The sequence below is a fragment of the Balaenoptera ricei genome, chromosome 6, assembly GCF_028023285.1.
Source record: "Balaenoptera ricei isolate mBalRic1 chromosome 6, mBalRic1.hap2, whole genome shotgun sequence".
Lineage (NCBI taxonomy): Eukaryota > Metazoa > Chordata > Mammalia > Artiodactyla > Balaenopteridae > Balaenoptera > Balaenoptera ricei.
In genome coordinates this window covers 119,454,821-119,482,100 of record NC_082644.1, presented here as the reverse complement: position 1 = coordinate 119,482,100, position 27,280 = coordinate 119,454,821, and the positions used below count along the sequence as shown (strand labels likewise).

General features: G+C 56.4%; 2 protein-coding genes across 7 annotated transcripts in view; one reads left to right on the top strand and one right to left on the bottom strand.

The window, feature by feature from the left end:
* RALGDS (ral guanine nucleotide dissociation stimulator) overlaps positions 1-10,381 on the top strand; it is a 46,791-nt gene extending 36,410 nt beyond the window's left edge. For 4 of the 5 annotated variants that reach the window (XM_059925936.1, XM_059925935.1, XM_059925934.1 and 1 more), the window contains exons 7-18: positions 283-498; positions 681-784; positions 1,204-1,288; positions 2,667-2,735; positions 3,143-3,238; positions 3,729-3,761; positions 4,059-4,180; positions 4,379-4,474; positions 4,785-4,986; positions 5,118-5,360; positions 6,614-6,728; positions 9,360-10,381. In XM_059925936.1, coding sequence (XP_059781919.1) covers positions 283-498; positions 681-784; positions 1,204-1,288; positions 2,667-2,735; positions 3,143-3,238; positions 3,729-3,761; positions 4,059-4,180; positions 4,379-4,474; positions 4,785-4,986; positions 5,118-5,360; positions 6,614-6,728; positions 9,360-9,535 — 1,557 coding nt within the window. In that variant the 3' untranslated portion in view covers positions 9,536-10,381. Of the gene's footprint in view, positions 1-282; positions 499-680; positions 785-1,203; positions 1,289-2,666; positions 2,736-3,142; positions 3,239-3,728; positions 3,762-4,058; positions 4,181-4,378; positions 4,475-4,784; positions 4,987-5,117; positions 5,361-6,613; positions 6,729-9,359 lie in introns of those variants that run through there. The other variant, XM_059925937.1, reaches the window with a different exon arrangement.
* A 7,163-nt stretch (positions 10,382-17,544) lies between these two features.
* Positions 17,545-26,619, bottom strand: CEL (carboxyl ester lipase). Of its 2 annotated transcripts, none has more exons than XM_059926617.1 (11): positions 26,522-26,619; positions 22,853-23,003; positions 22,653-22,775; positions 22,274-22,471; positions 21,559-21,689; positions 21,282-21,389; positions 21,065-21,182; positions 20,096-20,282; positions 19,706-19,909; positions 18,318-18,515; positions 17,545-18,004 (listed from the first exon to the last, which is right to left on the bottom strand). In XM_059926617.1, the coding sequence occupies exons 1-11, from the start codon at positions 26,564-26,566 to the stop codon at positions 17,632-17,634; spliced, it is 1,836 nt and encodes a 611-aa protein (XP_059782600.1). In that variant the 5' UTR covers positions 26,567-26,619; the 3' UTR covers positions 17,545-17,631. The 2 variants fall into 2 exon arrangements, with proteins under 2 accessions (XP_059782600.1, XP_059782599.1); XM_059926616.1 differs by lacking the exon at positions 26,522-26,619 and adding an exon at positions 25,225-25,388.
* Positions 26,620-27,280: the final 661 nt, after the last annotated feature.

The following is a 27,280-nucleotide window of genomic DNA, read 5'->3' as shown; positions in this document are numbered from 1 at the left end:
AGCCACAGCTGGTGCTGGGAGTTAGGGTGGCCTGGGGAAGATGGCCACCTCTCTTTCCTGCCAGGGTCACCCTGGGTCACCTCGTGCTGGGTGCCCACAGTGGGCAGGGAACAAAACGAAGAGACGCCACCTCCCCGCACCTCCCCCGGCCGGGCTCGAGCCGCCTCCCCGGCTTCCAGAGCTCCAGCTCTGACCAGTGACCCTGCCTGGGCCTGGGGGGGAGGTACTCTGGGCGTTGAGCTGGGGTGCGGCAGAGCCGGGTGACCTTCCCCTTGCCCCCAGGAGCTGTTCAAGAAGGTGGTGCCCTACCACTGCCTGGGCTCCATCTGGTCCCAGCGGGACAAGAGGGGCAAGGAGCACCTGGCTCCCACCGTCCGTGCCACTGTCGCCCAGTTCAACAGCGTGGCCAACTGCGTCATCACCACCTGCCTCGGGGACCGGAGCGTGACAGCCCGCGCCAGGGCCAGGGTGGTAGAGCACTGGATCGAGGTGGCCAGGGTACGCGGCCGCCGAGGGCCCGGGGGAGCCCTTTCTGGCCCTGGGTTGATCTCATCCGACCCCAGGAGCGCCTCCCGGGGCATCTGTCCCATCCGGGAGGGGGGGGTTCCCCCCTAAGAGGGACTGCAGCTGGAGCAGGCGGGAGCCCGGCCCCCTCTCACAGCCTGGCCCCTCCCTCCCAGGAGTGCCGGGTCCTCAAGAACTTTTCGTCCCTCTACGCCATCCTCTCTGCTCTGCAGAGCAACTCCATCCACCGGCTGAAGAAGACGTGGGAAGAAGTTTCCAGGTGGGCAGGCTTCTCCCTGGAGGAGCTCCAGGGTGGACCCGGGGCCTCCCAAGGGGCTGGGTGCTGCCTGGAACCTGCCCAGAGACAGTGCATCCTGGGGGGGCGGGGTCTCTCAGGGCCAGCAGTTCTGCCTCAGGACCTGGTCTCCTTGTCTGGCAGGTACTGGATTGAGCCACGTTGGGGATTTTCATGCGTCTGCTTCAACCACGCGATTCTGTGCACTTAAAATCAGAACTAGCCAAAACAGAGCAGCTCAGTCGGCTCTGAGACCCACCCCTCCAGGCCTACCGAGCCCTTAGGGTCCAGCGGAACTCTGTTTGGAAACCACCCATCCAGGCGGTTGGGGTCTCTGGGTCCTCAGATGTTTTCGCCGCCACCCCCCACCCCACCGTGCGCTCCTTTCTCCTTCCTTCCCCCAGGGACAGCGTCCGCATCTTTCAGAAGCTGTCGGAGATTTTCTCAGATGAGAACAACTACTCCCTAAGCAGAGAGCTGCTCATCAAGGTGGAGCCTGGGGGCTTGGGGTGGACGGGCTTACGTTCCCACTGAAAGTTGCTTCGAAAACTTCTCATGAGATCACTTGGGTCTGTGGGCAGGTGGGGGGCAGTTTGGGAGACAGGAGGCCCTAGTACAGGGCTGGAGCAGGGCAGCTGGGCTGTTCCAGAGCTTTGGGCGGGGGAGGAGCAGGATTAGAGTCTCCTGGGTCCTCACTGGTCCCGCACCCGGGCGCTCGGGGTGGATGAGGTCAGGGGGGAGGGTCTCTTCCTTCCCCAGAGCAGCCCAGCCTGTCCCACAAAGCCCGGCCCTGCTACTGCTCTGTCTGCACTCACCTCCGAGGGCCAGGCACCCCGCCTGCCCAGGGATGGTACTGCAGCGGCCGCCCAGCCGTCCCCCAAATGAGCAGACCCAGGAGGTAGATCTGGGGGCTGGGGGCTCTTCCCTCTGCCTCAGGGCAGACACTGCAAAGGAATCCAGGGACTCTTCTCAGAGTCTCACCACGGGGCCTTTGGTGGCCGTGACAAATGCCCCAGATGGCTTGTGGCAAGTGCAGGGGGGGGTGCTAATGCATTCACGGGGGTCCTTCCGCAGAAACTTCCATATAAAGAGGAAGCAAAGTGTTACCACCCGGTGCTCCCAGCAGCCCCAGCTCACCGTCTCAGAGGTGGCACCAAGGAGACCCCTCCTGAGTGGATGAAGGCAGAGCTCTGTGCAGGGGACATCCCGAGGGGCTCCGTGGGGATGTGAAGGCTTTGGCCCGGCAGACACCCTGCTCAGCCAGGCCCCCCCCCCGAGAGTCCCTGTCCCACTCTCGATGGCTCGCCCGGCTGGGGGCCGGCACACACCAGAGGCTGTGAGCCCGGGACCTGGTCCGTGGAGGGCGGGGGCGTGGGCAGCAGGGCCTCCTGCTCTCCTCAGTCCTTCTGAGGCCCATTCAGAGGCAAGGCGCTGCCTGTCTCTGGGCCTCAATTTCCTCATCTGGAGAGTGGGGGAATGCTGACCCCGGGGTGCCAACCTCACGGGAAGGCAGTGAGGTTCAAGGGGGAAGGGAAATCTGCGTGAGTTTTGTGCAGAACCTCCTACCCTCCTGCAGAGACGGGGGGTCGGGGGGAACAGCACAGCCACAGTGATGGAGGCGTGGCGCTGAGTCCTTGGAGACCCCGAGGGGCAGGTGTAGTCCTCATCTGTACTTTCCAAGGAGGCCGGGCTGCTGGCCCACGTTCCCACACCCCGTGAGCACCCGAGCAGGGGTGCAGTTCTAGGAATAGAGTACGCTGGGGTGGCTGGAGCGTTTGCACCAGTGACCAGGGCCAAGGTCGGGTCTGCTGGTGGGTAATGGGGGGAGGGGCAGAAGGCCTCACCGACCCTGTCCTCGGCCCTGCAGGAGGGGACCTCCAAGTTTGCCACCCTGGAGATGAACCCCAAGAGAGCCCAGAGGCGGCCGAAGGAGGTGGTGAGTGCGCCCGAGGCTGGGAGAGGAGGGGCCGCCCCGAGCCCCCGCTCCTGTAGCTGCGCTGCCTGACATGACCCTTAGACCGACCTCCTCCGGGGCCTGGGAGCGCTGCGCCCTGACCAGCTGGTGTCGGGGGGACTCGTAGCCACCAGAGCAGGGGCCTGGAAGCGCTGGGCCCAGTGGGGATTTGGGAGGGGGCAGGGGCCAGGGACCATGTATCTTGGGGATTTGCCAAATGCCAGGCCTGGAAGGTGGCTAGAGGGAGTTTGGGTCCATGCACGCTGGGAGGGGGACTTGGGGGCAATGGCTAAAGGTCCCCAGGCTGCTCCAAGTGGGAGGCCTGGGTGGGGCCGAGGGGTTTTCAGGGGAGGGGCCTTGCTCATCAGTCCCCCCCCCCCCCCGCCCAGTTGTCACAGGGTGTCATCCAGGGCACCGTTCCCTACCTGGGCACGTTCCTCACAGACCTGGTGATGCTGGACACCGCAATGAAGGACTATCTGTATGTGAGTGAGCCCAGGGCCGGGGGCGGGGCGGGGGTCCTGAGCCCCGAGCTCTCACCAGAGGGTGCACCTCATCTTACGAGAGCCCCCTGGCCGTCCCTGTGTCCCGGGGGCACCTGCCCATCTCAGCAGTGAGCGAACAGAGCTTGGTGCCCGGCTGGTGGGGCTCAGAACTGCAGGGGGTTTGACCCAGCAGGACGCAGCCCCTCCCTCAGGTGGCGGCCATGGGTGGAGAGGCTGGGCCCTCCAAGGTCGGGCACATGTGGCCAACCTGGCCTTCCTGCCCAAGGCCTCGGTCTCTCTAGCTGTTCTCAGACCCCTGAGCCTCGGCGCCCCCCTCCCACCCCGCCCTGGCACCCCAGTCCCACCCAGGTCCAGGTGTGTGCTGTGCTGCCCCCTGGTGTGTGCTCTGGGTAGTGCAGCCTGGGACCCGTGAGGGGTGGTCATGGGCTAGGGGACACTTTCTGATGGACGCTGGCCGTGTGCTTTCCAGGGGAGACTGATCAACTTCGAGAAGAGGAGGAAGGTGAGCAGCCGCAGCCTTATGGGAAGGGGGCCCGTGTGGGAGGCGGGATCAGAGAGCCACCTGGCTAGAACACATGGCTCCGACCCTTCCCTGTTACATTTTTGGGGAGAGTTGGATACAGAGAGAGGGGGAGCCTCTCCCACGGGAGGATGGGGCAGGAGGTCGAATCAAGGACACCTTCCTGGAGGGGCTGTTTGAACCTGGCAGTGAGGACAGGGTGGGAAGTGGGGACCCAGAGGCAGGCACAGGCCCGGCCCACCCAGACCGTCAGCGTCCTGTCCTTCCCTCTGGCCCCAGGAATTCGAAGTGATCGCCCAGATCAAGCTGCTCCAGTCGGCCTGCAACAATTACAGCATCGCACCCGAAGAGCACTTTGGGGCCTGGTTCCGGGCTATGGAGCGGCTCAGCGAAGCTGACAGGTGAGTCCGGGCAGGAGCTGGGGCGGGGGGCACACGTGGGCTGTCTCTGGGCAGCTCCGGAGAGCCTGTGGCTTGGGATCCTGGGCAGCCTTGGATGCTGTCGCTGGTGACGGCCGGGCCCCTGGCCTCTAGCTGCCGGGCAGGCACCGGGAGGGAGACCCGAGTGCGGCTCCTCACAGCCGCCGCTTTGTCCTGTAGCTACACCTTGTCGTGTGAGCTGGAGCCCCCTTCCGAGTCGGCCAGCAACACCCTCAAGGTCAAGAAGAACACGGCCATCGTCAAGCGCTGGAGCGAGTTGAGTGGCCGGGTGGGCAGGGGCGCTCCCTCGGGGCTCGGGGAAGCTTCGGGCTGAGAGTGGGCTCAGGAGTCAGGCAGCTGGCACTGGGATCCCAGCTCCCCCGCCGACAGCCCTGTGACTGGGCCACTTGCTCCACTCCTCCGGGCCTCAGTTTTTCCCCCTGTGAAATGGGGTGATGCTAAATGATCTGTCGGACGCTGGAGCCAATGGGGTGATTGCCTGAGCACTCGGCCCAGAGTGCAGGGGACAGGGGTGGGCTGTGTCCCAGGAGAGGCCTCCCCCAAGTCAGCCAGCCCTTCCATGCAGCCGCCAGGCCCCCAGCACGGAGCTCAGTACCAGCAGCAGCTGCCACTCCAAGTCCTGTGACCAGCTCAGGTGCGGCCCCTACCTCAGCAGCGGGGACATTGCCGACGCACTCAGTGTCCACTCGGCCGGCTCCTCGAGCTCCGATGTGGAGGAGATCAACATGAGCTTTGTCCCAGAGTCCCCTGACGGCCAGGAGAAGAAGGTGAGTGCCCCACCCCCTCCCTGGCAGCCCTTCTCAGCCCTTCCTAGGGCCCGAGTTCCCCGCTCCACGCTAGAAGCCCCCAGAGCTGGACAGTGGCCCGGGGCTTCTGCTGACCGTGCCGTCCCCCGCAGTTCTGGGAGTCCACCTCCCAGTCGTCCCCGGAGACCTCCGGCATCAGCTCGGCCTCCAGCAGCACCTCCTCCTCCTCAGCCTCCACCACGCCCGTGGCCACCACGCGCACCCACAAGCGCTCCGTGTCGGGGGTCTGCAGCTGCAGCTCCGCGCTGCCCCTCTACAACCAGCAGGTGGGCGACTGCTGCATCATCCGGGTGAGCCTGGACGTGGACAATGGCAACATGTACAAGAGCATCCTGGTGAGCCGGGCGGCCGTCCCCACGGGTCCCTCGCTCTGCCGGGCGGTAAAACCATATTGAACACCATGGACCGTCCCTGCCCTCCCAGAATTGGTCTCCTAGTGGGTTGGGAAGGACAGAGGGTCAAGCAGAAAAAGGAATCAAAACAGCTAGTGTGTCGATGGTGATCAGTCCCAGGGCGGTGGACTAGGGGTTTACACCAGCAGTGGGGCAGGACCTCACCGATGATGGGCCGAGTGTAGCGGGGTGGGGGGGGTGGGAGGGAGCAGCGTGCAGCCTCCCAAGGCGGGAGTGTGCCTGGGGCTTGGAGGAGCGGCTGGAGGTCCGCAGTGAAGGAGCGGGGGTCGTGTGAAGAGTAGGGGTCAGGAGAGCAGGACAGCGTCGGGGGCCTGGATCTCGTGGGAGACAGGAGCGCTGTTAGTTGGAGCAGAGGAGGGGCAGCGGTGACTTGCGGCCTCTCCGTGGGCGCTGGGCTGGTGCCGGCAGATGCAGGGTGGCCAGTTAGGAGGCGGCTGCTGCAATCCAGGTGGGATAGCAGTGGCTGCGCCAGGCTGGTGGCCGTGGAGGTGGCCGGCGGTGTCAGACACCGGGGATAGTTGGAGGTGTTGCGATCTCGCCAGCAGGAGTTGCCCGCAAACACTGTGTATGTTGAGGGGGGGTTGGGGGCTGGGGGGACTCCTCTCATCCTCCAGAACTCAGGCTGCCAGTGAGCCATTTGCACCCCCAGAATCCTCCCCCATCCTCCCACACTGGGTCAGATGCCCCGTTAACGCCGTCACCTGTGTCACCCCGAGTCTGAGGCCCGCCTGTGCTCTGGCCCTTGGGGTCGAGGCAGCAGGGGTCGGCCTGCACTCTCCCCCACTGCAGCCTCCAGCTCCTCCTCTCTCACCTCCAGGGCTGGGACTAGATGCCTTCTGTGCCCAGGTGCAATGATACCGTTGTCCTGGATGGGCAGGGTCAAGGGGAACGGTTAAGGGGAGCAGCCCCGGGGGCAGGCAGTTGCCCTCGGTGGTGTTGGGAGGAGGCGGCAGGCTTGCAGGAGATGGGGGGGTAAGTGATTGGGGTACATGGAGGCCTCCCCAGAGGGGCAGGAGAAGGAGGCGCAACCCCCCTGGACCCGGCATCCGGTCAGAGGCTGTGCGCCCCTGTGCGCACAGTGCCGAGGCAGCTCTGAGGGCCCTGGGCTGCTGCGCCCTGGACCCTCAAGCTACGCCAGACCCTTGCCCTGATGGCCTGTCCCCCACGTCGTCCAGGTGACCAGCCAAGACAAGGCTCCAGCTGTAATCCGCAAAGCCATGGACAAACACAACCTAGACGCGGATGAGCCGGAAGACTACGAGCTGGTGCAGGTTATCTCGGATGATCGAAGTAAGTCAGGGCCGGCCAGGTGGGCGGTGGGGCCGGGGGGCAGGGGAGCACGGTGCCCCAGGCCCACCACCCCAGAAGACGTGCCACCAGGGTGGGCCTGGACTTTGTCCACACACAGACCTGCCTAGGGGCAGCTCTGGATGCCCCCAGTGTCTCCTCCCTGGCCCCTGGTGGCTGCTGGGCCCTTGTCCCATGCCCTTCCCTGGCCGTGAACAGGCAGTGGGAGACCTCGTTCAGTGGCAGCGTCGTCGAGGAGGGGAGAGAAAAGGCTTTTCTCCTGGGGCCAGGCAGCCAGATGGCCGAGCCCACAGGCCGTACAAAAGGGCGTTTTCTGGCTAAGATGGGAAATGTGTGCTCCAGAAAGGATCATGACTGCCGTGGAGTAAAGCATCGAATTTGTGAAAATCCATGAACGTATGACACTGTCTTAGTCTGTTTTGGCTGCTATAACAAAATACCACCACTGGTGGCTTCCAAATGACAGAAATTTATTTCTCATGGTTCTGGAGCTAGAAGTCCAAGATCAGGGTGCCAGCATGGTCAGGTTCTGGTGAAGGCCCTCTTCTGGGTTGCCGGCGGCTGACTTCTCACTGTGAACCCAAATGGTGGAAGGGCGTGGGGAGCTCTCTGGGGTCCCTTTCATAAGGGCACGAATCCCATTCGTGGGGCTCCACCCTCACCTCCTAATCCCATCACATTGGGGGTTAGGATTTCAACGAATTTAGAGAGGACACAAACTTTCAGCCCATGGTAGATACTAAACACAGAGGCTACTAGGGAGCAGCTGGGTATTCTAAAAACCGGGAAAGGGAAAGGATCAAGAACAAGCACAGACTTGGAACCAGACAGCTACGGCTTGTAGACCTCGGGCAAATTCCTTAAGTCCTCTGTGCCTGTTTTCCCATCCCCACAATGGAGATAAAATAGGTAGTGAGTTGATCCATATATACGTGGCTTATATGCTCATGTGTGTACGTGTGCCATAGATGTGCCATAACTGCAAAGATTATCGTCACTCTTTCCTTTCCCATGAGCTGATCCCGCATTCACAGCCATTACCCAGACAGTTAGCAATGACCCGCCACGATCCCTAGAAGTTGTTTCCTATATCCTCTCTTACCTTGTTGCACCATTTTGGTGAGGTAAGCAAGGCAGGTGGGACGCCCATCTTACAGAAAAGGAAGACTGAGACCTAGACAGGTTAAGGATCCCTAGAAGTTGTTTTCTAAATCCTCTCTTACCTTGTTGCACCATTTTGGTGAGGTAAGCAAGGCAGGTGGGACCCCCATCTTACAGAAAAGGAAGACTGAGACCTAGACAGGTTAAGGACCAGAATAAGAGACACACGATGGAGCCCAGAGTACACATGTTCCAGCCCAGCAGTGGAGAATAGCAGGCTCAAGGCCAGAGGAGAGGATGGGAAACAGAGCCAAGAGCAAGTACCTGCTGGGAGCCTGGCACCCTTTGAAACCCTATGCAGGAGGCCTGGGGCAAAGCCCGCCCTTCACTTGGCCCCAGAGCCCTTGTCCTGAGTTGTGCAGGATTCCGGGGAGGTGGTCTAGGTTCTAGAAAGCTTATTGCAGCTGGAGCTCCTGATCAGTGAAGGCAGTAGGGGGCAGGATGGGATGACCCTTTACCAGCTGCAGACTGAGGTGGGGCTTCCTGGAGTCGGAGTCCTTTTTATTTTTATTTTTATTTTATTTTTATTTTTGGCTGTGTCAGGTCTTCGTTGCTGCGCACAGGCTTTCTGTAGTTGTGGCGAGCAGGGGCTACTCTTCGTTGCAGTGTGCGGGCTTCTCATTGCGGTGGCTTCTCGTTGCAGAGCGCGGGCTCTAGGTGTGCGGGCTTCAGTAGTTGTGGCACGCGGGCTCAGTAGTTGTAGTGCATGGGCTTAGTAGTTCTGGCGCGCAGGCTCTAGGGTATGAGTGCTTCAGTAGTTGTGGCACATGGGCTTAGTTGTTCCATGGCATGTGGGATCTTCCCGGACCGGGGATGGAACCCGTGTCCCCTGCGTTGGCAGGCGGATTCTTAACCACTGCACCACCAGGGAAGTCCCCAGAGTCCTTTTTTTTTTGAATTCCTTTTTTCTTTTTTTTTTAAAATTAATTAATTATTTATTTATTTTTGGCTGCGTTGGGTCTTCGTTGCTGTGCGCGAGCTTTCTCTAGTTGCGGCGAGTGGGGGCTACTCTTCGTTGCGGTGCGCGGGCTTCTCATTGTGGTGCCTTCTCTCTTTGCAGAGCATGGGCTCTAAGCGTGCAGACTTCAGTAGCTGTGGCACATGGGCTCAGTAGTTGTGGCTCGCGGGCTCTAGAGTGCAGGCTCAGTAGTTGTGGCACATGGGCTTAGTTGCTCCGCGGCATGTGGGATCTTCCCAGACCAAGGATCAAACCCGTGTCTCCTGCATTGGCAGGCGTATTCTTAACCACTGTGCCACCAGGGAAGTCCCTCAGTGCCTCAGCAGAGTCTGTCCCAGGCAGGTGTCATTAAGAGGGGTCCTTGGTGGTCCTGGAGTTGCATTGAGGGGTCTCAGGTCTCTGGATCAGGCCTGCCCTCCTGGGGGCTGTCAAGTGGTGGGGTGTCCAGTGGGGCCCCCATAAGCACAGCTGACCCTCTGCCCCTCCCCGACCAGAGCTGAAGATCCCTGACAACGCCAATGTGTTCTACGCCATGAACTCTACTGCCAACTATGACTTTGTCCTAAAGAAACGGACCTTCACCAAGGGGGCAAAGGTCAGGCATGGAGCCAGCTCTACCCTCCCCCGCATGAAGCAGAAGGGACTCAAGATTGCCAAGGGCATCTTCTAACTTGTCCCTAGCTGGCCAGCCACAGAGCTGCCCTTTCCAGGGTCTAGCTGGCTGGGCAACTAAGCACTTACAGACTGCAGTGGCTCAGGCCAGGTGGGCACCTGTGCCCAACCTGCCAGCCCAGGCCACCCCCAGACTCCAGTTTCCCCCTGAACCTCTCCTGCTGCCGGGATTGATGCCTGCCAGTCGATGGGCTGACCTGGCCTCCCGTGGACCACTCGCTGCCTTAGGTGCCTTCTGCTTTCGGGAACCAGAGGACTAGCTGACTTTTGCCAAGGAGCACTGCCAATGGGCACGGAGCCCTGCGTGCCGCTGGGCACTGCCCTCCGTATACTTCCCTCACACCTTGCCAGGTGTGGGCCACTGCCACCTGTGCCCATGGGCACCCCAGGGCATCACTCATCCACCGGGTCTGACCACTGCAGTTCTCTCCTCCCACCATTGTGGCCTTCCTCAGGCTGCACCAAAGATTCCATCATCAGGGCCAACTGAAAGTGAGGGAGTCTCGCCCACTGCCCACTCCAGCCCTCCCCTGGCAGAGGAGAGAGACACCCCCTTCACGGACCACACTCTTAACCGGTGAGTGAGGACGGTCTCGGCCCAGTCCCACTGATGTCAGATTTCATGACACTGCAAGTGCCATTCACCACTGCATCCTGGGCTGTACGAGACCACACGAGACGGGGATTGGTGGGAAAGGAGGGTTTCGGGGGGAGGGGAGGGGGATTGAATATTTGTATAAAAGGTGAAAAAAAATGTTTACCAGTTGGGGAGGGGCAATATTTATTTGTTGTAAATAGCAAATGCTAGACTTGAATATTATATTAAAATCCTGTTTCTACTATAGCCTGGGAGTTGTGGTATTGTTCTTTCATTGCCTGTGCTCATTGAAGTGAGATACAGACTCTCACATTCCATGTTCAAACAGGAAATCTTGCAGGGTTATTGGTTTATTTTACGCAGGAAATAAAGAAGGGCAGGAAAAGCAAGAAGGGCCAGCCACACTTCTCTGGCTCACTTAAGGAAACAGAGAAGTCCACCTTTCACAGAGCACATGTTCACTTCAGTATCATTAAACTGGGCCATGAGCTGAGACAGCCCCTCAGAACCCCTGGTATTTGCATTTGGAAGTGCTTTCACACGGCATAGCAGCAACCTATGAAATTCCAGTGTTTTTTAAAACAGCGTTTTTGGGACTTCCCTGGTGGCGCAGTGTTTAAGACTCTGCACTCCCAATGCAGGGGGCCCGGGTTCGATCCCTGGGCAAGAAACTAGATCCCACACGCATGCCGCAACTAAGAGTTTGCATGCCACAACTAAGGAGCCCACGTGCCACAACTAAGGCCCAGTGCAACCAAATAAATAAATAAATAAATCTTTTTTTTAATAAAATAAATAAAAATAACGTTTTTAACAGAAAATGGTAGAGTAAAGATCAGTCTCTCCATGGAAACAACAGTTAAGCTGGGGAAAAAAAAACAACTATCAGAATCAACGATTTTGGGACTCTGGAACCTCATCAGACACAACAACCAGGAGAGTGCCTGATGAAGGGTGATGCTGCTGAACTTCAACTGTCAAGGAAATCTCTGCCAGGTCACACACTGACCCCTGAGACAATGGGGCAGAAGCTGCAGTGACTACACAACAAAGAATATAGGCCTTTCAAAAACAGTTTGGAAAAGTCACTACAGAAACGGAAGACAGCAGCCCTCCAGCAACAGAAGCGATCCCTGAGGAGGGGGAGGATCTGATTTCCAGAGTTACGATATTATAATACTCAATATCCAGGTCTCAACAAATCACAAAGCATATCAAGAAACAGAAAAACAGGGCTTGTTCACAGGAAAACAAAAAAAAAGAATTGGACAGAAACTATCCCTGAGGAGGCTCAGACATTAAAATTACTAGTCAAAGACATTAAGTCAACTGTCTTGAATATGCTCGGTGAGCTAAAAGGAACCATGGACAAAAAACTAAAGGAAATCAAGAGAACAATGTAAGAACATATAGGGAATTTAGTAAAGAGATAGGAATTATAAAAATAAACCAAGTGGAAATTCTGGATCTGAAAAGTATAATAACTGAAATGAAGAACTCACTAGAGGGGTTCAGTGGCAGATTTGAGCAGTCAGAAGAAAGAATCCGTGAACTAAGGCAGTTGAAATTATTCTGCCTGAGGAGCAGAAAGGAAAAAGAATGAAGAAGATTGAACAGACCCAGAGGGACTATGGGGACATCATCGAATGTAACTGCATATGCATAAAGAGAGTCCCAGAAGGAGAGAGATTATTTGAAGAAATAATGGGTGAAAACATCTCAAATTTGATGAAAGACATAAATCTACACGTTAAGAAGCTCAATGAACTCCAAGCATGATAAACTCAAAGAGAGCCACACAAGACACATTACAACAAAATTGTTGAAAGACAAAAAGGAAATCTTGAAAGCAACAAGAAAGAAACAATCATGTGCAAGGGGTGGGGTGGGATCCCTCCACAACAAGATTAACAGCTGTTTTTTTTCATCAGAAACCATGGCAACCAGAAGGCCATAGGGTGACATAGTTAAAGTGTTGAAAGATGAGAATTCCCTGGTAAGCCAGTGGTTAGGACTGTGTGCTTCCACTGCAGGGGGCACAGGTTCAATCCCAGGTCAGGGAACTAAGATCCCGCATGCTGAGCGGCGTGGCCAAAAACAATAAAATAAAAAATAAAGTGTTGAAAGGAAAAGAATTCTATATCTAGTAAACTATCCTTTAAGGATGAAGGGAAATTAAGATGTTGCCAGATAAACAAAGTTAAGGCAGTTTGTTACTAATAGTCCTGCCTACAAGGAATGCTAAAGGGAGCCTTTTGGGTTGAATGAAAGAGCACTAGACTGTAACTCAAAGCCATATGGAAAAGTAAAGAACACTAGGAGAGGTAACTAATAGGTAATTCTAAAAGCCTGTATTGTTGCACTTTTGTTTGTACCTTTTCTTTTTTTCTATATGACTTAAAACGCAGATTCATAAAACAATAAGTATAAGTCTGTGTTAATGGGAACAGAATGTATAAAGACATAATCTGTGACAACAACAACAAAGGGGGAGGGATGGAGATCATAGGAGCTGCATGTTTGTATACTACTGAAACTAATTTGGTATTATTCAAACTAGACTGTTATGAGTTTAAGATGTTCCTTGTAACCCCAAAGGCAATAAGAAAATATTTTTTTAGAAATACACAGGAAAGAAAGGAATCAGAATGGTGCACTATTAAAAAAAAAATCAACCAAGGGAATTCCCCAGCGGTCCAGTGGTTAGGACTCTGCACTTTCACTGCCGAGGGCCCAGGTTCAGTCCCTGGTCAGGGAACTAAGATCCCACACGCTGCGAGGTGTGGCCAAAAACAAAAAAAAATTTTTTTAATTAAAAAAAAATAAAATCCTTAAAAAGCAATAGTGGTGGAATTGAGGAACAAAAAGCATAGAAGACATACAGTTATACAAACAAATAGCTAAATGGAAGAAGAAAATTCTTATCAGTAATTACTGTAAATATAAATGGGTTAAACTCTCCAATTAAAAGTCAGAGTAATAAAATGGATTTTTAAAACACCTGATCCACCTATCTACAAAGATATGAAAAACTTGAAATAAAGGATGAAAAAGGATATTCTATGAAAATAGTAAACAAAAGGTCACTGAACGGCTATATTATTATCAGACAAAATAGACTAAGTCAAAAAGGTAACAAGAGAGAAAGTATATATCGCTTAAAGATTCAATCCATCAAGAATATAGAACAATTGTAAACATGTACACATCTCCAAAACACATGAAGCAAAAATGGATGTAATTGAAGAGAGAAATAGACGGTTGGAGACTTCAGACCTCACTTCCAATAATGACCAGAACAACCAGACAGAAGACCAGTAAGGAAACAGGGCTTGAACAGCACCATACATCAGATCAGACCTAGCTGACGTGTACAGAATATAACAGAGAACACACCTTCTCAAGAGCACGTGGAGCATTCTCAAGCATAGACCACATATTACACCACAAAACAAGTCTCAGTCAATTTTAAAAGACTGAAATCATACAAAGTATCTTTTCCAATCACAGTGGAATAAAGCCAGAAATCAACAGGAGAAGAAAGCTGGAATACTCATAAATATGTGAAAATTAAACAACACACTCTTTAACAACCAGTGGGTCAAAGAAGAAGTCACAGGGATATTAGAAAATGCCTTGAGATGAAAGGAATCAAAAACAATGTACCAAAAACTTACAGGATGCGATGCAGCAAAAGTAGTACAAAGAGGAAATTTTACTCCTGTCAATGCCTACATTAAAAAATAAGATTTCAAATCAGTAACCTAACTATACATCTTAAAGAACTAGAAAAGGAGCAAACTAAACCCAAAGCTAGCTGAAGGAGGGAAATAATGAAGATTATAGTGGAGAGAAACAAAACAGAGGAGTAGAAAAATAGAGAAAATCAACAAAACCAAAAGTTGGTTCTTTGGAAAAAAAATCAGCGAAATTGACAAACCTTCAGCTAGATTGACTAAGGGAAAAAAAGAGGAAAAAGACATTCAAATTACTAAAACCTGAAATGAAAGTGGGAACATCACTACCGACTTTACAGAAATAAGGATTATGAGAGAATACTATGCACAATTGTACGTCAACAATATGCATAGGAATATTATTCAGACGTAAAAAGGAATGGAGCTCTGATTCATGCTACAACGTGGATGGACCTTGAAAACACTGATTCCACTTGTAAGAAATATCTGGAACAGGCAAATTGATTGGAGCAGAAAGTAGAAGAGATTACTGGGGTGGAGGTGGGGGGGAATGGGGAGTTATTGCTTAATGGGTACAAAGTTTCTGTTTGGGGTGATGAAAAGTTTTGGAAATAGTGCTGAATCATACTTTTAAAAATAAAATATTTGGGACTTTCCCTGGTGGTCCAGTGGTTAAGAATCTGCCTTCCAGTGCAGGGGACGTGGGTTCGATCCCTGGTCGGGGAACTAAGATCCCACATGCCGCAGGGCAACTAAACCTGTGGGCCACAACTAGAGAGCCTGCGTGCCGCAACTACTGAGCCCGCGCGCTCTGGAGCCCGCGCACAACAACTAGAGAGAAGCCCGAGAGCCGCAACGAAGACCCGACGCAGCCAAATAAATAAATAAATAAATCTTTAAATAAATAATCTATTTAATAATTTAATATTTAAATAAATGTTCATTTGTTTATAAAATTAACATTTTTATGTTATATATATTTTTATCCCAGATTTTTAAAAAATAACTTCCTCCCAAGCTGCTTTTCTTTTTTTTCTTATTGGCAAAATTTTTTTTTTTAATTAATTTTTATTGGAGTATAGTTGATTTACAATGTTGTGTTAGTTTCTGCTGCACAGCAAAGTGAATCAATTATACATATACATATAGCCACTCTTTTTTTAGATTCTTTTCCCGTATAGGTTATTACAGAGTACTGAGTAGAGTTCAGAATGCTATACAGTAGGTTCTCATTAGTTATCTATATTATATATAGTAGACTGGGACTGACATATGCAAGCTGATTTCTACAGCTTTCGAGGAAGAGGGAACATTTTCTCCTTGTCCTGTTAGAGTGTCTTGACCACCAGTCTACCACTTGTAGATTTCAAGGTCAAACTCTGGAATTTCATCAGCACTAAGTGGGGAGAAATTGTCAACAGATCAAAAAGTGCAATGTGGGAAGGAACAGGCCAGGGGGTCATTATTAGCCAGTGGACTATGGACAGCGGGGGCTCTGCATCCTCCAGGGCCCTGTGATCGACCCTTGACCTCCTGGAATCCTTGTCTCTGACATCAGAATTCCTTTTCCTGCTGGTTTCACATCTGGGGGAAGTATTTGTGATGCAGCTTTTAAGGCTACAGCTGGGCCTCGTTCCTTAAGCATTTCTGCTCGTGTGAACTAGGATTTCCAGCAACTCTAGGATTTTCTGCAACTCTTCATACAATTGATTTCACCCAGAAACTTGCTAGAAGGCGTCCTGCCTCTCTCTGTCCGGCACGTGGTGGCCACTCATCCCAGCTGGCATCTGATGAATCCCGGGTGAGTGCTGGTTTGCCAGGATAAGGAGGCTGATTCCTGCCAGTGAAGGACCCCTGCATTGTCCCTCTCTAGCCAAGATAAAGTCAGAGGCCGTGTGGTTCTGAGGTCCACCGTCTTACGCACTCACCAGTTTACAAGTGCAGTTGTGTTGGTACTGACTTTGTCCTGAAGGTTAGCTGGGCCGGAGCCCTTAGAGCTTGCAGTCCCCTAGAATGGCTGCGTTCTTTGTCCAAGTCTGTGTTTTGGTTATGTCATGGGGAGGGGGGTTGTTTGAACCTTTCCCGTGGGGAAAGTTGAAAGATGAGGCGTGGGAGCGGGGAAGGGGGGATGCCCCCAGGACTGCCAACCCACAGACACGCTTGGGCACAGCCTTGCCAACGACATACGGAAGCACCACGTCTCGTCAGGGTGATAAAACAGACTCTGACCTGAGCTCACCTGTGTGTTCCCCCGGGGCTTCATCATGATAGGAGTTAAAGGGTTACCACTTGGCCCATCAGGGAGCCTCCAGGATTCTGGACAGGCCTCTGGCCTGCACCTTGGTATTTTCAGCTTCATCCCCTGGATAAAGCCTGGAAAGGCAAGAGTCAGAGGAATTACGAGGCGTCCCCAAGTTGTCCCGATGGCTGCAGGTGTCACCCAGACACACAGCAGGGCTCGCCCCTGCCAGGGAGGCCTTCTCCGTGCAGCCTAGGGACTGAGCACACAGCTGGATGCCGGCCATTGTGATGTGGCCCAGCCATCCAGGGACATGATTTCCTAAATGATAGGCACAACTGTTCTCTCCCCCAGCAAGGGAGAGAAGTACCATGTCACAGCAGTGTCCAGGCCCAGAGGAGGCTCCTGAGAGCAGACCCAGCAGGTAGAAACACTTAGAGAAGTCATGTGCGTGCAGAGCAGGGATACATTGTATCCTTGGGCTCCATCGGCCGAGAGCAGGGCTAGTCACCGGGAGAGCCCACACTGCAGAGAGGGGCTATCTCCCTCAGTCTTTTACACCCGACCAGGCCAGGAAGCCCAGAGCTGCCAAGGTGGTCACAGGCCAGCCTGGGGTGACCCCTGCTCCTCGGGGGGCCAGGTTTGCCCCCTGTTCAGCTCTGCTGCGTGGGGCTGCAGGACTCGCTGCCCGGGCTCAGTCTTCCATCTGTGGCTAGAGAGGGAGGGTGGCCGGCTGACCCCCGGTGCTGCTGCACCCCCCCTCCCACCCCCCAGCCCCCAGGCTGAGCTGCTCAGGACTCCGGAATCTCTGATCCCTCACGCCCACCCCACAGTGACTAAAGAATGGAGGGGAGCGGGGAGAAGAAGCCCCAACATGGTTGCAAGCACTGGCTGTGGCGTCTCTGGGTTTGAATCTTGCTCTGATGACCTTGGGCATGTGCCTGGGCTAGACTCCCAGAGGTGGACATGACCCTGACTCTGACCTCTGCCTGCCCCCCGCCGACTCTGCCAGAGACATCGGGCACTGCCCAACGCCCAGTTCTCCTGCACCCTTGGCTTCTGACCCTTCCAGTACAATGCTTCACCCTCTCACTGACTCGCATCCAGCTGAAGGCAGAATTCGTTTCTCTCACCAGACCGTAGTTAGAACACAGAGGTCCCTCCCCGCACCCCAGAGGACCTGGCTGTGGCTGGGCTCTACTGGTCCAGAGGCGGCCACCGCCTGCAGAGCCCAGCCCCTCGGAGCCAGCAGCCTTGTGTGGAGGGATCCACGCCGGAACCCCAGTCCTGGCCCTGACGCTTCACTTCTTTGAACCTGTTTCCTCCTCTCCAAAATGAGGATGGTCCTGTCGGCTTCCTGGAGCTTGAGGGCTGACAGATCAGGGTGAAACCCTTGGGCTGGGTGCTGTCACTAGAGCTGAGGGCCCCCCTTCCTCCAGCAGGGTCTTGGGAGCAAAAAGAGATGCCAGACAGAGAGGGATGAGGCTTTATTCAGGAAGAGCTTGGGAGGGAAGGTGGGCCCTGGGGTCCCACCCTGTGGCCTCTGGAGGCCAAGGACATTAGAAGCCGATGACTATGGGCATCTGAGCCACCTCAGAGTCGCCCGCGGGGGTGGGCTCAGAGTCGCCCACGGGGGGCACGGAGGTGGCCTCAGAGTCGCCCGTGGGGGTCGCGGGGGTGGCCTCAGAGTCGCCCGCGGGGGTCGCGGGGGTGGCCTCAGAGTCGCCCGCGGGGGGCGCGGGGGTGGCCCCCTCGCCGGTCTCCGTGGGCAGTGCCTGGTAGGTCACGGCCCAGTACTGCAGGTAATTGTTCCTTAGATGCTGCTTCATGGAGCTGCCATCCATCTTCTTATTGATTTCCAGGTAGTTGCCGCTTTCCAGGGTGTAGGGATACCAGTGCGTGGGCACAGCCGAGTGGCCCATGTTAGGGTCCCTGCAGAGTGAGAAAAAAGGCTGGGTAGCTGGCTGGGGCCGAGGGGCTCACGGCAGGCTGGAGACCCAGGTCCCTGGCCCAGCTCTGCCCCAGCTCTCCTGGGCAGTCCTCCACCCTTTGCCCCGTAAGCACTTCCGTGTCTCCTGGGCACTGGCTGGGCACGTGTGCATCCTGAGGCCCAGCCAGGAGCTCTGAGCCTTACACAGACGGGGGTACCGAGGCTCAGAGAGGATAAGTGTAAGTGAGGGAACAGGGACTGGACCCCAGGCCTGCAGGACAAGGTGGCAGGAGGCCACCCTCACCGCTGCCTTACCCAGTTCTGGCAAAGTTGGTCCAGTAGGCGATCATGGCCTTGGAGACAGTCCTGTCTTGGGACCGGTAGCCCAGCGGGGTGGCGAAGGGCTTCCCGAAGACGTACTGGAGGTCGTCTGCATGGTCAGCCCCCACCCAGCTGGGGTAGAAGGGCATCCGAGACGGGTGGGAGAATAGGTAGGTGTAGGTCTTGGCGCTCCTGAGGAGGGCATGGAGGCCACCCAGGTTGGCCAGGTCCTCACCTGGGGCCGCCCGCCCCGGACATGGGGCCCCAGGGGAAGGCCATGGGGAGAGCAGGGAAGGGTCTGGGGAACTCCCACAAGACTCAGAAGGGGACTTCCCTGGTGGTCCAATGGTTAGGACCCGGTGCTTTCACTGCCGAGGGCTCGGGTTCAATCCCTGGTCGGGGAACTAAGATCCCGCAAGCCACGCAGGGAGGCCAAAATAAATAAATAAATAGATACATAGATAAATAGAAAGTATTTTTTTAAAAAGGACTCAGGAAGGATCTGGATCATTACACGTAGGGGAGGGAAAGCTGTGGCCAAGTTTATGACTTCATGGGTTCTACAATTTCAATTGTATTTATACTTCGCCTCCACCAAACGTAGGGAGTCATCTTCCTTTCATAATTCAGGATCAAGAAAGATTGTTTTTGTGACTTCCCTGGCGGTCCAGGGGTGAAGACTCCACGCTTCCACTGCAGGGGGCATGGGTTCAATCCCTGGTCGGGAAACTAAGATCCCACATGCTGCATGGCACAGCCAAAAAAAAAAAAACAGATTGTTTTTCTCTGCAAGTGAATTTGTATTCTTGATTTGATTGGACAAGGTAGTATATCCCCTCAGATGTTTCCCTTTTTGCTTTGACTGACAGGAACCTCAGAGCTAAATTTATTGCAAAGCTTTCATCCCAGACTTCTAGGTGTAATTTTATCTTTCTACTTTTTAAACATTCCTAACTTATTTTTATTTTCACTGGCTATCATTATATGGAGGTTTTTAATGTGGCCACAGGCTTATTTTGAAAGTTGGCAAATTCGAAACCCACAGCAGAGAACATCACCCAGTGTTTCCCTCCTTCTACACAGCATGAGGGATGGAAGACGGACTCAAGGACTTTCCGATGGGAAGAGCTATGGGGTGTGGGAGAGCGTGCAGGGCTGCGCTGGGCAGAGGGTCACAGGAGGGTTAGGTAAAGCCCTCAAGGCTGGGAGGGGAAGAGGGGCCCTCTCAAGCTCCGTCAGGCCTGGCAGATGGTGCAGGCACAGGCGGGCACTGAGCATGCCTTTTCCAGGCCTCTCGGACACCTGGGAGCCGCCCACCTGCCAGGCCTCACTGGGAAGGTGGGTGATCCCAGGTGGGCCAGCCCCGCGCCCCCCCTCCTCACTTGGCCTTGGTCTTGTGCTGGGCCACGGCGATCTCCGTGGGCATCAGGAAGAGGACGTCGGTCTCAAAGTGCACCACGGTCTTCTTCTTGGTCTCCTGGGACGAGTCTTGGGCCCAGGGCTTGGTGTAGACGTCAAAGGTGGCGTTGGCACCTCTGGGCCCCTTGGTGATGGTGAGCCCGCTGACCAGCTTGTAGAAGTCCTCCCTGCAGAGTCCAAGCTGGCACTGGATCCTCCACCCCATGCCCACAGGAGGGTATCTGCACCCCTATGCTGCAGGAGGCCACGGGCGACCCCACCCCCCGTCACTGCCATGGTGCTGACTTCCTCATTCTGTCGATGCCTCCCCCAGCTGCCCTGGGGCACCGTCCCTGTGCCAGCCCCCCACTTACTCTGTGATGGCCTGTTTGTCCTTTCTGATGGCTGGCATCTCGACGCTGGCAAAGATGTGGCCGTCCATGTCGTTGGTGCCTGCTATGTAGTCGATGTCGGCAGCGTTGGCGTACAGGTTGACAGGGTCACTGGGGATGAAGTCTCCATCGATGACAGGGAGGAAGCCCAGATAGTGCAGCAAGGGGTCTGGGGTGGGGGAGAGCAGCAGGTTTTCACACCTTCCGGTACCCACCTGCCCCGCCCCTCAACCTCCGGAAAACTCAAGTTTTGCTTTTGGGAACTTTCCGGAATTTTTTTTTTTTTAATGTTTTCCATCTGTAGTTGGTTGACTCCCCAGATGCGGAACCCTCAGATATGAAGCTGGTTTGCATTTGGGGCCATGTTGTTTGCTTTGGTTTCGTTTTGCCTAGCACTTATGGTTTAATTCACATTAGGTAAAATACAAATGATGGGGTCCCATTATGCTTTGCCTTAGAAGAAGGAGCAAGAGAGAATCCTCACCTACTGGGCTGATGAGACTGACACTCACAGGATTCTGCTGCTGGGGTCCCCCTGACCTTCCCGGGGTACAGAGTAGCAGAGCTGGAAGGGCCAGATGCTACAGCGGGTGTTCAGGAAATGTTGTTGAATGAATGAGTGGAAGAGAGAATGAATGTTCGTCTAGTACAGAGGCTCTTGGTCTGGGGTCCATGAGTCTGCCAAAAATTGTGTACAGATGACTGCATATGTGTGCATTGCTGGGGGATGGGGACCAAACATTCATCAGCTTCTCAAAGGGGTCGTGACCCACCGAAGACAAGAGGAAAGAACGGCCCCTCCTCCCCTTACGGCCGAGGCCACTAAGGCCTGCAAGGGCAGTGGTGGCAGCAAGCTGCCTGGGGACGCCAGCGAGCTGGCGACAGAGCCAAGATCAGACCTGGCGCGCAATGTGGAGCCCCCGTGTCCCCCGCCCAGCAGCCCTTACTCACACTTCATGCCTGCCAGGGGCATCTTATAGGCCAATGTCAGGGCATGGGGGTCGGTGATCTTCAGACACCTGGCCATCCTGCCAGTATCGTTCAAGGGGCAGCCCACCTTCTCTGCGATCTGGGGGTTGGGGAGAGGCAGTGCTCAGGGCAGAGAACACGGGGTCCAGGACAGAGAGTGGAAAGGAGGAAGCCTCCTCCCCCCACAACTCCTCCTTACCCTTTTGGCCCAGAAGAGGGGGTTCTTCTGGATGGCCCAGGGGCACAGTGCCACACCACTCTGGCTGATGGCTCGCTTGATGAGGCCCTTGTTGTAGGGAGAGAGGGTCTGCAATACACAGAGGTCCTGTCACCAGCCTCGCCCCACACCCCCGCCCCCCGTCTACAGGGCTCGGCCAAGGACACCCCACACGTCAGCTCCAGCCCCGCTCCTCCCCATCCGCATCACCTCCCTCCCACACCCTTGGGGGCAGGCCCCCCATTAGGGGTCCCCAGACCTGCAGAGAGGCGCTGGCACCTCCGGCTGATTCCCCAAAGACGGTGATGTTGTCAGGGTCTCCCCCAAAGGCTGCAATGTTCCTCTTCACCCAAGCGATGGCCATGTGCTGATCCCGAAGGCCATAGTTACCTGGGGACAGGGTAGGGAAGGGCCTTCATCGGGAACCCTCAGCCCAGACCGGGGTGCTAGGGGCCTGGCCCACACAAGCTGCGCGGTCCGTGTGGGCGGGATGAGAATGTCCCCGACGTGCGGAGACCCTCTGGAGCCCCAGGATGTTACGTCCTGGTGCGTCCCCGGGAGGCGGGTTGGGTGGGAGCTGGGGGAGCGGGTCTCAGGCTCGGGAAGGGGAGCAGGAGGGCCAGGGCTGCTCAGCTCTCTCCTGCTGGGCCATAGTCCCTCTTGTCTATCCTGGGGCTTCTGTGTCCCCGAGTCACTGCCTCGGTGTCCCAGCTCCTGTCTCTTTCACTCAGCTCCCTGCCCCTGCCCCCCGGGTCTCTCTGGGTCTGGCTGGCAACCTCTTCTCTTTCGCTACAGCTGTGTCTCACGGTCCAGCTCCAGCTCCCTCACTCTGCAGATAGGATTCTGGGCCTTTCTGGGGGGATGTCGGGAGTTGTTTCAGGACAAGGGTTGCTGAGGGGCGTCCCCGCTGGGCTCAGAGCTTAGGGGCCGGGCATGCTCACTCCCACCCCCAGTGCCCCAGGTGCCCAGCAGACCTGGCAGGTTGGAGTCCCCGGTGCTGAGGAAGCCCAGGGGGCCGACGCGGTAGTTGAAACTGACCACGATGACGTTGCCCCGAGTGGCGATCTCCTCCCCGTCGTACAGGTAGTTGCTGAGAAAGTTGGCCCCGTGGCTGGACCCCATGAGGAAGGCACCTCCGTAGATCCAGATCATGACGGGCAGGTTCCGGGAGACTGAGGTGGGGGGAGCAGGCACGGGGACCCCAGATGAGCCCCCTCCCCGCTCTGTGCTGATGTCAGGGAAGTTCAGCTCTGAAGCCCCCAGACACAACCCAGGGGCAGGGACGGGGCCTCTGGCTACTTGGGGGCTTCCTGCGGGGCAAGGGGAGCTGGAGGGTGTGTGGGGAGAGCAGACCTTCCTTGCTGCCCTGGGGGACCCAGATATTGAGGTAGAGGCAGTCCTCTTTCCCGTAGGTGCTGTCCTGGGTGATGGTGGCCTGCAGGCATCGCTTCTTGAAGTTCTTGGCCTTCAGGGTTCCTGGGGACGGCCGGAGGGGTTGGGGTGAGGATGGGCCCCCCAGCCACAGGGCCTGCCCCACCCTCACCCACTCCCACCTTGCCAGCCGGGGTGTCGCTGGGGGTTCTCCAGGGGCTTGGGGGCGGCGGCATAGGGGATGCCCTTGAAGATGTCGACATAGTCGCCGAGGAGGCCCAGCTTCTTGTTGACGCCTTCCACGAAGCCGCCCTCCGTGTACACGGCGCCCAGCTGGGATGGGAGGCAGGAGGTCAGGGGGGCTTGGGCTGGTCAGCCCCTGGGGGCAGGGAGCCCACCCGCAGGCCCCGGGTGCCCAGAGGCTCCCCAGAGACAGCTTCAAGGAGGGGCCCATCTGTACCTGAGACCGAGACCCCTGCCACCTGCCCCCATTGCTTGAGGAGGGGGCTCACTCCCCACTCGCCCCCTGGGTGTCCTGCTCCCTGAATCTCAAAGGAGGCTGGTTCAATCAGTGTGTCCTCAGGAAAGCCTTCCAAGAAGGCCGGGACAGGTGGGGTGGAGGTTTGGGTTCTCACTGTGGCCGCCTATGCCCTTGAGTCTCAGTTTCCCCTCCTGTAAGATGGGTGACGACTGTATCTCCCTCGTGGCCCGTTTGCTTGTCCAGCTGCCAGCAGTGGTAGGTGCACCATGGACACTGAATGTTTCACGCCCAGCCGTGCGTTCCCTGAGCGGTGGGCCCGTCTTTCTCGTCCGCTCATCTCCCCCGACGGTGTCCCCTCAAGTCCTCACAGCCCCTGTGCTCCAAGCTGGGAAAGAACCCTGCCCCCCAAGGCCGCCAGAACCGCCGCTGCAGATCCAGCCCTTGCGCAGAGCTGGCCCCCCGTGGACCAACGCGTCCCATCCTCACCAGCAGCCTGGGGGCTGGTGCTCATCTGCCCATTGTTCCTGGAGGGAACACTGAGGCTTTCCTGTTTGAAGTCGCTGCTGGGAAACTGCTGTCTGAACTCAGAGCCAGGCCCTTCTCCCCTCCCAGTGCTCCACCCCGTGGTCCAGGGTGAGCACAGGTCCATGCTTCCTGGATCTCACCTGCGCTAGGTTCCAGGTGGGCGAGGGCAGGGCAGCCCCACATCCCAGGCCCGGCAGGATCCCAGCTGCCCTCTGAAGTCTGTGCTGAGAGGGGCCCCCTGCCCTCCTGGGGTGGGGATGAGGCCGGCTGGAACTGGAGAGGAAGGGGCTGGAAGCAACACCTGCCAGGTGCCTGGGGGTTGGGCCCAGGCTGGCCCCTGCCTTTCTCTCTCTCCCCGGTCCCCGACGAGTCTCCACGCCCCCGGCCTCCAGGCATTTTTCCTGATCAGCCTCCCTGGCTGCTGGGAGAGGGCACGGGCCAGGTCAGCGCCTGGCAGGTAGCAGCCCAGAAGTGTCTCTGTGTGACTGAGATCAGACTGAGGGCCCTGGGGTGGGGCAAGGCATGGCGACCCTGGCCATCGAGGCCGGCGGGGAGGGGCGTTGCTGGCTCTGGAGCAACACGGAGGGAACCAGGGCCCCCTCAGCACCCAGAAGAGAGCTCCCCTGAAGGAGAGTGACCTTCTCTCGGGGGCAGAAGGCGCCCGGAACCAGGCAGCAGGGGTTCGAATCTCCGGACAGCAGGGGTGGGAAGAGCCCGGCCTGAGAGGGCAGGCTGAGGGGTGGAGGGACCAGCGCGGTCCCGTCTGCGTGCGGCTGTTTCCTCCACCCTGGAAGTGTTTCCCTGCCCTGTCCCGCACACTGCAGGAGGGCAGTGAGGGAGGTCAGACGTTATGGCTGCCCCGGGAGGGTCAGCTGGGCCTCCTGACTCTCACTGGGGAGGGGAGCTGTAGCAAGCTGTAGCAAGCAGGCGGCGGGAGGGCCAGGAGATGGAGGTTACACTTCGAGCCAGACTCCACTCCAGGGCTGGACTAGCCCAGGTTCCAGATCCCTGCTCAGCCACTGGGGCTGTGTGATGCTGGGCACACCCCTTGTCTGCTCTGGGCCCCTGTCTCCCCTTCTGGAAAAGAGGGACAACGTTGACATCTCTAGAGAGAGGAAGGAGCCAGAGGGGTGTTGTGGGTTAGGTGGCCGACTCAGCAAATAAAAATTCAGGTTGCCCAGTTACACTTGAATTTCAGATAAATAATGATTTTTTTTTTTTTTAGTGTATGTCCTACATATTGGGTGGAACATATACCAAAAATTACTCGTGGTTTATGTGAAATTCAAGTTGAATTGGGCACCCAGTATTTTATCTGGCAGCCTGAGTCATCCTGCGAAGGGCAGAACACAAAATGCAGAGTAAGTGCCCGGGAAAGGCTGGTACGTCTGTTGTTGGGATCTCTTTCTCAGTCTGGCTCTTTCTGCCAGCGACTCTGTCTGCCTGTCTTCCCTCCGCTGGGCCCTGCCCCCAGTTTCCAGGTCTGGCTCAGCGGAGGAGAGAGGGACCCCTCCCCTGGCCCGACCCCTCTGCTGGGCTCTCACTTACCTTCGCCGCACTTGCTACAGCCAGCCAGCAGGCGAGGCCCAAGACCACCGGCTCCCAGCGCCCCATGGTGTGTGGCCCTCCCTCTGGGCCTGAGGGTATTTATGGGGCTGGAGCCAGCCCAGAGCTGCCTGAGGAGGGACCCTCTCCCCCGCCTCCTACCGTTACCCTTTCCTCCTGGCTGGCCGAACTCCAGGTGGTGCACCTGGGGTCAGGAGACAGCTGATGTTTCCAGCCGGGCTCGGGCTGGGCCAAGGTCACGTGCAAACACACACACACACACACACACACACACACACACACACACACACACACGTGGGGGGACAGTCCATCTTTCCCAGGGTCGGCTGCTGCCGTGTGACCTGGTCCCCACAGGGCACCTGTGCAGGTTACTGCCTACCTGGGAACAGAGGCAGATGGCACGGGTGCAGGGGGCGTGGGGAGGGCTGGGGCTTGGCTGGGTGCAAAGTGTGCTGCCTTCTGGCGCCTTGACAGGGGCTTGCTTTCGCCCCTGGGGAAATGGGCATGCTTCGTCCCCATGCCCTGCCTGCAGCTCAGCAGCGGGCGCTGAGAGGCGACTGGGCGCGTGACTCGTGGGACAGAGAGGGCCACGGGCTACTGGGCAGCGGCTGGTGTGGCGGCCCTTGTTACCCAGGGCGCCCTGGCTGTGCGGTTCGAGGGGGGTGGGGACCTGAGCATCATGAGGCGGCCCCGCCCTCGGAGTGTGGGGGCCCCTCGCTGTCGGCAGCACAGTCCTGGGAGGGCAGGACGAGAGGTCCAGGCCAGCCTTGGGGGCTTCCCGGGGAAAAGGAAGGGCCGGGCTTGCTGGCCACAGGGAACCTACGGACACACAGCTGTCCATCTGTCTGTCTGCCTGTCCGCCTACCATTTCCTGCGCCCAGATTTTTTGTGACGCAGAGTGAATGGAGAGAGGCTGGAGAAAGGTGGGGAGGGGTGGGCGGCTGTAGGTGGGAGGAAGGAGTTAGGACACTGGGAAGAAGGGGCCGTGCAGGCTGGGCTGGCGAGTGTGGGGCCGGGTGCAAAGGTTTTGAGGGGTGCTGCCAGTGACAAGGAAATGCACTTGTTGACTCACACCTTTGCCCAGCTCCTCCAGTTCTAAGAATCTGTTCTAAAGGAGGTAATTCTGAATAGGGGGGAGGGGAACGTCCAAGGACATTCAGGGCAGTGTTATTTACAGTAGCCGAGGAAAGGAAGGGGGCAGGTTCACGGCAGAGGGAAGGAGGCCTGCAGTTCACTAATAGGGGGCGGCTGCCTCTTCATTTAATAGTGAGGGCCTCACCTGGTCCTGCACAGAGTAGGCGATCGACAGACACAGGACGAGCATGCCCAGAAGTGCCTGGGAGGGTCTAACACTGTCTGTCCAGTAAAAAAATCCACCCTGGCTTCCTGGCTGGGTCTGTCCGATGTGTTCATTGGTTGACCCTGTGTTAGAGACCGACTTTAGGGGCATTCATCTCAGCCAAGAAAGCTTTGGCCACTGTCTGAGGTCTGACAAAGATCCTCTCCTTGACCAAACTCTACTCAGGCTCCCTGACCTCTTCTTCAACCCTGCATTGTCCAGTTTTAGCAAGAATCTCGCTAAATTGCTTTAACCGGAATGCCCCACCCTCCATATCCGCCCCGCCTTGATCTCTGATTGGGGTCCCCATCCTCTGCCATCCCCCGCACCGATGATCGCTGACCGCCCTGGTCTGTCTTCAGCAAGAATCCTGTTAGGTCAGTCTCTCCGGAAGCCCCCTCTCCCCTGGTGTTTCCTCTTAGTAAGTTTCCATCCACAGACTCTCACCCTTGTTTGGCTAGGAAACCCCACTTGCCCAGGCTGTATTTGGACTTGAGCTCAGCTCTATGTGGAAGTCTCTCTTCCCCTACTGCAATAATCCTGAATAAAATCTGTTTTGGGGAATTACCTGGCGGTCCAGTAGTTAAGACTCCGCGCTTCCACTGCGGGGGGCCTGGGTTCCATCCCTGGTTGGGGAACTAAGATCCCACAAGCCGTGCGGCATGGCCCAAAAAAAAAAAAAAAAAAAAAAAGTCTGTT